Below are 12703 nucleotides of genomic sequence, written 5' to 3' on the forward strand. Positions count from 1 at the left end.
TATACATGTATTGGTTCAAGAATTGGACGAACATTATTTTTCACCGCTCACTCGTTTCATATGACTTTAAAATACAACGAAAAGTTATGAGGTGTTTGATCAAAAGGAATTGAAGACAAATAACGACATTCTATGAGGTCAACAAAGCTTTGTCATGAAGGATTTTAAATCAGAGCAACTCTGAGTAAGTGTCTCTTGCTAGGCATGAGTCACCCGCCATACGTCACTCACCATGCGTATCTTCACTCTGTCAAAATATCACAACCATTTAAATTACAAATCAGACGACTCTTCTGTTATATAAAGATTTAAGACACCAAAAAATGTCGATAGTGCAATTAAAGTTTCCAAAAAAAAAAGCTCACTACAAACGCTCTTAACAAATATTTGAGACGTAGAATACATAAAATATCACAATAAATATAAACTAATTACCAATATAATTAATAAAAATCAAAAGTCAAACGAAAGAGCTGAAACATTTATTTTGTGTCTTAATGTTATATATTTTAACTAATTTACATTCAAATGCAAATTTATAAAGGATTCAGTCATGGAGGCCAACGTTTCCCCATTAAAAACTAAAATCACAAACATTCTGATCTCCGAAGAAAATTCGGAACGGCCGAAAGTCCCAAATCAAATGGCAAAATCAAAAGCTGAAACACAAACACGACACACGAATGGATAACAACTGCCATATATCTGACTTGGTACAGGTGTTTTCTTATGTAGAAAATGTTGGATTGACCCTGGGGTTATAGCAAGCTAAACCTCTTACTGGAATGACAGTCGCAATAGATTCCATCATACTGACAATGATGCGTGAACAAAACAAACAGACATAATAGGTAAATATCTTAAAATAGGCGTACTTCAGTCAACATTGTGTTATTATCATAATCACAAGACAAATTAACAAATATTTAATAAAGAAGCACAAAAAGACATATTTCGAATTTAACAACCTCATTCGTTAATTTTTAAATATTTGAATTTTATTTCTGTATGTTAAACCCACCCATAATGGAATGAAAGATTTTATGTACTGGGACCGAATCCTAGCCCTGACAGGCACATGGTTAGATCAAGATTAACTTTGACGTAGAATTGCACAGTTGATCAGAATTTAAACGTCACAAAGGTAGAGATATAAAATAATTTCGTCGGTCAAAGTATAGTTCTTTAGGACATACAATGTACATGTGTATGTTTCTTTCATTTCTTATTCTTGTTGATAATTCAAAGGAACCCAATCACAAACGTTCGGATTGTTAACGGAAAGAACATCATCAATATATCTGAAATCAATTAATCTGGCTTCTTTGATCTTCTTGTCCTTGGCAAATGTTTGAAGGAACTCCGATACATATGTAAATAAAAAGAAGTCGGCAAAGAGATGCTCACATTTTCCCCCATAGGAATGCTAAACATTTGTTGAAAACGACTACCTACAAACTCAAAAAATATGTTGTCGATAAGAAACTCCAGAATAGCGATCACGTGTTCCTCTCTGAAGCATGTTTTACCCTCGGTTCAGTATAAACAAAATATGGCTTATGGTATCCCAAAGTTATACATAGAGCCATGTCTATGATTAATGCAGACTTTTAACCATAATACACTCCAGACGTTGTCTCGTTTGAGGGAGGGGGAATAGACGTCGTCAATCAAACCTTAACATAAATTACAAAAATAACAGAGTAAATATATGCTGCGATGTTATGTTATGGTCATACATTTGGATATCGGTTTTAATTTGCCAGATTGTGCATTACCATCTAGTTAATCCTTCTTTTATCAAAATTACTATCATTATCATATTTATAAGAAGCGTTATTATATTCTTAATTTCCAAAGTCCTTTATTGGCGTATTTGCTAATATATCTAATAAACTGTTAACAATATGAAAATGTAAATAATGTGAACTATGTGAGAACTAATTGCTTATTATATAGTTATTATATGTTTACATTGTGATTATCATTCAATAGGTACGTTATAAAAGAGTGGTAAGTGTGGAGCAATGATTTAACCAAGATAAATATAAATTAGAAGTTTGCCATGAACTTCTACGAAGTCTTTGAGATCTCGGAGGCCATGTGGTGTAAATAGTCAACTAATGTGCTTCTATAAAAAAAGAAGATGTGGTATTATTGCCAATGAGACAACTATCCACAAAAGACCAACATGACACAAACATTAACAACTATAGGTCACGGCCTTCAACATTGAGCAAAGCCCATACCGCATAGTCAGCTATAAAAGGCCCCGATAAGACAATGTAAAACAATTCAAACGAGAAAACTAACGGTCAATATTATAGTCTATTTTCTTCTAGTTTGTCAACAATGAGGTTATGTTCTATGTTATATATTATGTAGCAGGTGTGTTCGATTCCAATTCTAAATGACTAGGATTGTTAGTTTACCTACCGACTATCGATGGTTCTCTCCAGGCAGTCCTCAACCAATTCAAATATGACCGCCATGAAGAAGTAGAATGTGGCGCTAAAACCAATCAATCAAACAACGAAAATTTAATGCAATATTAAGATGGGACTCGATATTTGCTATTCTTTTTTTCATTTTCAAGGATTTGTAATGCAAGATGTTTTTTACAAGTCCTTACTATACTTGATTACACTCAACAACATAATGAAATTCTTTTTCTTGCAACCAGAAAAAACTGTCGCTCAATGTCGCTCAGTGAACGATCACTACGATAAGTTAAAGCTATACAGGACATTTTACCAACAATGGTATAAAGGTGAAAGGTTACTTTTTATGTGTAAATACTTAAAGTTGTGAAAAGTTAAAACTTTTGTAGCTGAGTTTAATTTGAGTCGTTACTATATATTTGCTTTAATTATAGACCTTTTTCTGTTGTTTATAATTGCTACGAACAGTGGCCTGTCAAACATTTGAATTTGAGGTCAATGGAAGCAGAAATTGGACATTTATAGAACTTATATACTTACAATTAACTAGTATTTATCATCTTAAACAATGTAAAATAAATGACATTGTATAAATTTTTTACAAAATGTCAATCAACATCAATGATGATTCAATCGAGAATGTTCGTTAATATAGCTTTTGTAGATCTTGTTTTGTTGTTCAATTTTGCCTAGACTACACTTGTATTTCTTTTTAGTTAAAAGCGTGTGCTAAAATCTGCATTTTTTGTGAATCGATTTTTAAACTAGATATCCGTACGAGGTTTAAGGGTAAATTTGTTACTGCTCAGTTGTTTCAGAATATTGTAGAGATGATTCAAAAAGACTGTATGGATGGACAGACCTGTATACAACTAACGCCTATTTATTACACTAGTTCTTATTTGCCATTCGGTATAGGTGAGCTACATATATAGCAGGTAAACAGATAACTAGAGCTAAACCATTTATGTATTTCTGTTTCTTCTAAAGTGAGACAGACATTCATGATCAAAGAAATCTTATTTGTGTATTGGTATTATGTTTATTGAACCATAAATCAGTTTCAAATGTAACAATAATGAAATGTTACTAGTAAGCTGGTTCTCGGCTGACTACTTTGATCGAAGCTTAATATAAGCGAAATCCAGTTTATGTTACTACATGTAGTTTGCAACAGTAATTGTTGGGATAGGGATTTATTTTTTAGAAAGTTTATACTTGAAAAAGAAGGAGAAAGAAACCAGAGGGACAGTCAACTTCACAGATCGAAAATAAACTGACAACACCATGGCGAACCAAAACAAGACAAACAGACAAAGAATAGTACACGAGACACGACATAGAAAACTAAAGATTAAGCATCTCAAACTTGGCAATCAAATATTTATAGAAGTATTTAAATATCAGAGGTCTCGAAATGTCCCATTATTCGACTTATGCAGATTAAATCATTGGTAATTTATAACTACCGGGTTGTGATTTTATGGTGTACGGAATAATGAAAATGCTTCTCCAAACTTTTATTTCAGTAGTCTTTTTCGGAGTTGGTGTTGTTACCATAGTAGTTAACAGTTTAGATAGTAAGTAACTAACAGCATTCACATTTTATGTTATGTACAATAATACGATTAAGAATATTTATCAAATTCGAGTAAAGAAGTAAAGAGCCAGTTTCTGAGCATACACAAATATATAGTATTAATAATACAGTATTGTTTAAGATATATTACATTAAGAAGTAAAGTCACAAGAATAATGAACTCAAAACGAAAAAAAAACACTATTCAAATGGCAAAATCATAAGCTTAAATACATTACACGAATGTGTATATAACGAAATGATTCAACAACTATACTCCATGTTAGTCTCTCATATACGCAAAGCAATAACAAACATAATTACTTAATTTATAGTTTGTTTCCGAACCTTTTCTTAAAATGAAACTTTTCTTCAACCTATAAAACCAGTTAATGAATATGACTTAACCTTTTTCGTAAGTATCTTCAACTAATAGGTGATTTTTTTTTAATGCCAAACAGTAATTATATATTTGACAATATATGAATCCGGTACGCTCAAACAATTATTCTACAATGTTAATCAATATAGCATATTTAATCGCATTATTTCTTGAGTTTTGTAAAAAAATTAGTTAAAACATGAATATAAATATTATGTTATTTTTGAAGAAATTTTTTGGTATGAATTTCAATTACAAATAGATCTGTTCAATTTTCGTAAATAATTTTTACGCTTCTAATCACATTTAAGGAACACATTCATATTACAGTGCTAACCAATTCAATTGATGTTATATTATATTTGCAGTAAAAACTCATAGCAATATGATATACAGTACTTACAATACTTAGTTAGAGAGTTACCATTTGATTTTTATGGGAGCAGGCGAGGTTAAATTTATTTAGAAAAAATGCAGGATAAACTAGAGTAATAAAAAAATGCAGAACAAAGATAACAACTAAACAAAATGCAGAACACATTTTTCATCATAGCCCTCCATAAAAATCCAAGGGTAGCTCCCTTAACAGGAAGTAAACACACATGCAGTTAATTAAATATGCAAAGTTTTTGTACAATCAGTAAATACTTTGTACACTCTTTATACTAAGTAACCATGAAGTAAAACAATAGTAGTTAATGTGCATTACTTATGCATTGTAACCCTTGTTTAATAGAATCTTTTTGTCAGCTGACCGCGTCCATTGTACAATTAATACATATTGCCATAATCTAACAGAAACAGATAAGACATAATTTAACATGCAATTTTCGCATAAATATTGAGCATTTAAAATATCGTTTGTAAATGATAAAACAATAAATGATTAATCTAGAAATCAGTATAATTTAATCATGGATATATTTTCATACACGATAATTGTTTTCGACGAGTTGAAACAGACTGGTAAAGGATACTAATACGTTTGAAATTTTGGTTTCAAAGTAATGTTTTAAAAAGGAAATTACCTGATACAAATACATGTATTATATGACATAGTAAATAACAGTTGTTTTTATTCAACTTGTCGTTTAGGTTTTTACTGTAATATTTTTAACTTGACAGAAACATATTAGACGGTCAACACATCTTGTGACAATTTTTTTCCAGTAATAAATAAGAAAACATCAAAGATTATATTTAAGCTTTTGGATTAATTTGCACTTCTCGTGAGAGCAAATTGGGACCAGATTTGTTTAAAGGCAGTATCATCACACTTGTCAATAACATAACTCTCGGAATAGGTCAAACAATAATTTTGTTCTATTATAATGCCATTGTGTTATTGTTCTATTACAATTTTGAAAATACTTTGAATGACGAAATTATTTTTATCTCTTCCTGTGTGACGTTTACATTCTGACGTCAAACACGCGACTCTACAGTAAAGTTGATGTCAGTCACAGTACTTCAAATATTTTAATCCTTTATGGGTTGATTCAACATGCATAAATAAGTAAGCAATGCATGTGGTTGTTTAATTTGATAGATGCTTTGCTGTACTTCTTTGTTAAATATTTGTTTGTTTTTTATCTAATTGATATTGTGAGACTGTGATGACTGGTGTTCTCCTTTTTGACAATTTTACCTATTATAGATATAGGAAGATGTGGTGTGAGTGCCAATGAGACAAGTCTCCATCCAAATAACAATTTAAAAAGTAAACCATTATAGGTCAAAGTACGGCCTTATACACGGAGCCTTGTCTCACACCGAACAACAAGCTATAAAGGGCCCCAAAATTACTAGTGTAAAACCATTCAAACGGGAAAACCAACGGTATAATCTATTTAAACAAAACGAGAAACGAGAAACACGTATATATTACATAAACAAACGACAACTACTGTACATCAGATTCCTGACTTAGGACAGGTGCAAACATTTGCAGCGGGATTAAACGTTTTAATGGATCCAAACCTTCTCCTTTTTTCTGAAACAATAGCATAACATCACAACATAGAAAAACACACGATAAAATATCAATTGGCAGACTTAACTCAATCAAAAAACGTATGATTACACAATGAACGAATCAATTTGGTCTGCGATATCTGAATACAAATGTCTGAATTGTTCACGCGTCGTTGTAAATATAGTAGAACTTGATTCGACTGTCATACAAGTGAGAGGTTTCGAGCCATAAAACAAGGGTCAGTCCACCATTTTATTTGAAAATGCCTGTACCAAGACAGGAATATGACAGTTGTTATCGATTCGGTTGAAGAGTTCCATTTGATTAGGGACTTTCTGTTTTAAATTTTTCTCGGAGTTCAGTATTTTTGCGGTTTTACTTTTTTTATATGACTCTTAGTTGGGCAATACGAGTGAAAACTATACAATAATCTTGTAAGATAATACTTTCTCCCAAAGGATTCTTTTTAAATTTTACAGGATTTATAAAAGGTTATTTCTAATATCATATCCTTTGAAGGATATTAAAACCATAAGATTTATAATCCCATTATAAGTTATATGGTTCGCTACTGAACCCCTAAGCATCCGTTAAGGGTTAGAAAAATCCAAAGGAGGTGAGGCTGAAAGCCAAACGCCCTATGGATTTTATTCACCCTCTATTGTCCATGGGGGTCAGTAGTTAACCGTATAACGAATTTATCGCACGCTGGACTTTTTCTGCTCCGTTTTGTTGAAAATAATTAATGAAAAACAGCAACATCTATAGATGACGTCACCATTTACAGTAAACGTGACGTCATAACCCCCTATATACTGAGTAATTAAATGGAAGTTGTTACAATATATATCAGACATTCATAAAAAAAAAAAACATGCATTTACATTTTGTTACTATATATTTTTAGCAAATTTATTATGGCGTTTCGATGAAGACTTAGTCTTAATTCCAAGTATAAGTTCCTCATTTTTTTTTATCATTAACAGTAACTCTTTAATTAAAGCTATTCTACTTTATTCAGATTGCCAAGAACCAGCTGACATTGGTTTTCTAGTGGATGCTTCATCGAGTGTAAATAGTAGTGATTTTAAACAGGCAAAGACTTTCGTCATTAATTTTACAAAAGAATTTAACATTTCAAAGCATGCTGTCCAAATTAGCGCCTTCGCATTTAATGAAAAAGTTCAAGGTGGTTTTTACTTTAAAAATTTCTCAACTAAGCAAGACATCTTCACTGCCATCCAAAATATTGTGTACACAGCTGGTGGTACTGACTTCGATATACCATTGAAATTTGCTATGGAACAAATGTTTGTACCACAGAGTGGTGCACGTGGTTATACAAAGAAAATACTAATATTTATAACAGATGGTGATGCTGCTGTTACAGACGAACCTGGACAATTATTACGTGACATAGATATAGCCGTCTACACTATTGGTGTCGGCTCCAATGTAAACACTAACAACTTGAACAAGATTGCAACAAGTGTCAAACATCAATATATAGCTTTGAGTTTCTCCTTGATAAACAATATAAAGCAAAACCTCACGTCTCAAGCGTGTAAAGGTAAGTAAGTTGCTTTGTATGTTTGTGAAATGTATTCATTTTGATTGTCATATTTGAATTTTAGTATATATGCATGTAGTTTTTCAATAATTTCATCAACATACAACTCAAACAAGAAACTCAATTCATATGACTTTAAAGTATGTATGCTTACCGTGAAGTCATCTAGGATTTCACACTTTTACACCAATAAAAAATGCACATCAATGAAAGACCAACGATGTCTGACTGTCGGTTATAACTCTTAAAATATGAATTGACAGAAAGATTTTTTTTATTTGATATTTGTAAGCTTTGACAAGCCTTTCCAGAGCTTTTTTTACCACGTCATTTTCGTTGAAGATGCAGCTCAATGTATCGGTCAATATATCATTTTTTAAATCACGCGTATAGAATTTTTATAAATTTTGTTCAAAATATTGTTTGCAAATACTTCTTGATAAAAACAAAATCACACTAACTACCTACACATATATCAACTTCAAAGTATATTTCTACCACTAAAACACCTTTAAATTTCTTGTTTTTTCGTTTATCTTAATTTCGTATTTTATTCATTTTAACAGAAATTGGCGAATATTACCATCCCTGTAATGCAAACAAAACCCTATGTAATTTTGGAAATTGTTGGATTACTGGAACTACCAATTATACATGTTTTTGTTACGTCGGGTACACTGGTTATCACTGTGAGTCAGGTAAAGGTTATAAAAACAAGTATTGTTTTTTCAAAAAGATTCATTCACGTGCTAATATAAAATGTTAATTTTGGTATCTATGATGAGTTAATTTATATCAAACGTATTGGGTTTCCTGTTATTTGTGTTTTCATTTTTAAAAATGTTTTGAAATATTCAAAGGTAAACAAACTCTCTTATTTCTGTGGTAGATCATACAAATGCGTATTCCTAGTTCTACATGTATTTTATTATCTAACATTCTACCTTTTTCTCGCAGATATAAATGAGTGTGAAGGTGTCACTTGCCTCAATCAAGGAACATGTATTGATTATATAGGATACTTCACTTGTAAATGTCCACAATTTTTCGAGGACACTTATTGTGAAACAAGTAGGTCAATATTACTATAACATATATAATACAGTTTCTCTAATTCTTCGTCAATTTATTCCTTTTTGCACCAATTGAATAAATAAAAAAAATGATCAACGTGTGGTTCGTTTGATATCAGTTCTTCATCGGTTAAAATCAAAAGAAGTAGTCTAATTTTCTTGCTTTCCTCTGAATTTCCTATTGTGACGGCATGAAAAAAGGCGATCTTGCCTGATGACGTCACATAGAAAGAACACATATTTTGGCGGATCATTCGAAAAGAAGGAATAAGTTTTCCTGTATATTGTTAGAAAATTATTAGAGAAACAGATTCCACCACCAAATCTCGTGTAATACGATATCACCACTCCCGACAGTTAAATTTTAAATATTCAAAACGCTCGGCGAACTGTCTCGAGTGGGTAAATATTGTATCACACTCGACGCAGTGGTAGAATCTAAATTTATAACTTGTTCAATGTTTTTCATAAGGAAAATGATAATACTATTACAAGGGGGTTGTTACTTTTAAAGGTGCTTGGTTGGTCGGACATACCTTCATACATGATGTCTTAGATCACCTATTTCATACTCTTACAACGTCCTATAAAACCCAACCTAAGGTATGTTCTCCGGACAAAATCGCTGTCAAAGAGATATGTTTCATAGACTATATTAATATTTTTCAAAGGTACCAGGATTACAATTTAGTAAGCCAGACGCGCGTTTCGTCTACATAAGACTCATCAGTGACGCTCATATCAAAATATTTATAAAGTTAACTGAGACCATTTTGTTATTCAATGGACGACTTCTTGTTCTACATTTATAGTGAAGATATATACCAAAGCGATATTCATACTCATAAGTCGAAAATAAACTGACAACAACATGGCCAAAACAAATAAAAGACAAAAAGATAAAAAAAAACCAAAAACATATAATGAAACTATTGAGCCTCACGAACCCTACCAAACAACTGATGTTGATCTTGGGTACTCTTGAAGGGTAAGCAGATCATAATCATTAAAACCAATAAATGAATTTCTTCTTTATAGGCGTACTGACATTAATAATATAATGGTTATAGCCTTTGTATATTTAAAGTATTTATCCCGCAAAGAAAGAAAATCGGCCATAGGTTTCATCTTCAGTCGAAATGCATCTTTCGGATCATTACATCCTAAAATCGACCTCATGCAAAGGCAATAACTGTATAATATTGTATAATCAGGATAATCCATTTGTTATACCGGGTTTTTTTAATTTTATAAATTGTAGATATATGTGAACCGAGAGCAGCCGACATTGTTTTTGTTATCGATGTATCAGCATCGATGAGTTCTAAGTTACTAAACCATGCAAAAGAAAACGCAGAGCTTACCACTAAAGAATGGCATATTGACACTAATCATTTTCATATTGCATTAGTAACTGTTGCAAAATCTGCAAATACGAGTCTTGGTTTCTCAAATATTGCAAGTAAAGACGACCTTATGAATGGCATTACCAATTTAAATCTTAAAAATGAACCTTCGAATATACATCTGGGTCTTTCTAAAGCTGTTGAACTGCTTATTTCCAAAGGCCGAGCGAACGTCAAAAAGAAGATCATTTTATATTCCGATGGGCTACCCTCAAATCCTTCTGCACTTGAACAAACACTATCCTTCTCACAGTACTATTCCAACATCGGTATTTATACGGTAGCAATAGGAATAGACGTTTCCCATTACTTTCTGTCAAGAATATCAAGAGATGTTTCCAACGTGTTTCCATACAATACAGACGCTTTGTGGAATCACATTATGCAGGGCTTGATTAAACCCGAATGTAATGGTAAGCAAGTTGAATGATTAGATGATATAATTTAACAGTATTCAATACTACAAGATATGAGCCATTCTTCTGAATTAGAATATGTGTTATAATATTACCTTTTAGAACAATCCGAAAAAGTGAAACACAACATATTGTGTTGATACTAGTAGACAGTAAATTAAAGAAATCTGAAGTATGTGGTATTTAATGGTCTTGATGATTGGTAACAACACATTTTCAGTATCATCTATTTATATATAAGATTAAAATTTGTTTGATTCTAACAGTAATATTGGAACATGTAAAATAATCTCCATTTAGTATCCCTTGAGAAAAATATTCTCTCCTAATATTATGTTTCTACATGTAGCATCACTTTCAAATTATATGAATTTGCTATTCAAATAAATTTATTTAACTTTGCTGGTATAAATTACATCCTCTGTTATTAGTCGAGTAGTTTACCTTTTAAAAATTCCCGACCGTGCAAGGGCTGTATAACCAGTCAAGGTCGTAAAAAACTTCCATTTGTTGTTTATAATTCATATCATGTTTGTAGATTAGAATAGGGGGCATGCAAGTGACATGAGGTGTTTTTGACATCCTTGTCCACAATCCAAACTTCTTAATTCACATCGGAGAAAGAAACACATCACCCCGACTGAGCCATTCTTTTATCGTATGATGCGAATTGGTATGTGATCAAACGACACGGGAATCGACGTATATAATTAAAAAGAATTTCGATGGTCCCGAAACCGGTTAGCCAATCCCGAGCTGCTTTTGAAATTCCGCTAAATATAATGACGCTTGCGGTCAAATGTTTCAATTGAAAATTATTGACCAATTGTTTATCAGCAAAATCGTTGTCAATATTCTAAATTTAGCTTTCTTAACATATAATACCGACCAGAAAACATTATTTCAAAGAAAATTAGTAATATTACTATTTTTTGTAGTTTGCACCGAGTCTGAACAAGCTGATGTAATTATAATGGTTGATCTATCAGGAATACAGCAAACTCATCTTAATTCTATTGTTCCGACATCACTAGTAAAAATACTATCGAAAATACGTCTTGGTACTAATGCTGTTCAATTGGCGTTAATAACATACAGTGACCAAGCAAGTACACGCTTTAACTTTGATGCATATTCAGAGCATAATCGGGTTGACCTGCAAAGGTCATTGTCATCGTATGAGGCCCAAACCAATAAATCATCAAACATTTCAGAAGCAATAAAACTGTCCCAAGCACTTCTAGGTGATACAGCCGAAGGGGCTAGATCATCGGCAAAGAAAGTGATCCTTGTGATCTCAGAATTCAAAACCTCATTGAATGAACAAGAACTTACATATGCAGAAGTATTGAGGAAAAGTGGAATTAACATACACACGATTGGTATTTTTACTGATGGTAATGCGTTTGACACCATGACAGGACTTGCGTCAACATCATACCACATCGGTACCAATGGCAATATTTATGTTGACCAAATTGATACATATATTGATTCATTTATTCAAGAACTTGAATCATTGCACTGTACTTTAGTCATTTAGTTATTATAAGTTTTTGACTGCTTGTTCTTTCTCCGTGTAAAACTATTTTTAAAATGTGTCCGTATCCGTTGTTACAAAGTCAAATTTAAAACGTCGTTTGTAAAAAAAAAATTATATAAGTTTTTGTGTTTGCCCAGATATCTCCTAATGTCATTTGCGGGATTTTTTTTGTAAATCGTGGGATGACAACACTCTACATTCTATTTTCCCACGTTTTTTCTAGAAATGCTTATTGGTTTTGTGACAAGTTGATTGTCGGTACAATGTATAGAGAATAATGGATATAATTCAACATGACTTTAAATTTGCCGCGCTAGA

The 12703-nt window shown here is 31.9% G+C and overlaps 1 protein-coding gene across 1 annotated transcript; it reads left to right on the forward strand.

The window, feature by feature from the left end:
* The first annotated feature begins 7676 nt into the window (after positions 1–7676).
* Positions 7677–12385, forward strand: LOC134687949 (collagen alpha-6(VI) chain-like). The gene is made up of 4 exons (XM_063548412.1): positions 7677–7947; positions 8905–9018; positions 10282–10839; positions 11781–12385. Exons 1-4 carry the CDS (start codon positions 7677–7679, stop codon positions 12383–12385), a joined length of 1548 nt encoding a protein of 515 aa, XP_063404482.1.
* The last annotated feature ends 318 nt before the right edge of the window (positions 12386–12703 follow it).

This window comes from Mytilus trossulus, chromosome 10 (assembly GCF_036588685.1).
Source record: "Mytilus trossulus isolate FHL-02 chromosome 10, PNRI_Mtr1.1.1.hap1, whole genome shotgun sequence".
In the NCBI taxonomy this organism is placed as follows: domain Eukaryota; kingdom Metazoa; phylum Mollusca; class Bivalvia; order Mytilida; family Mytilidae; genus Mytilus; species Mytilus trossulus.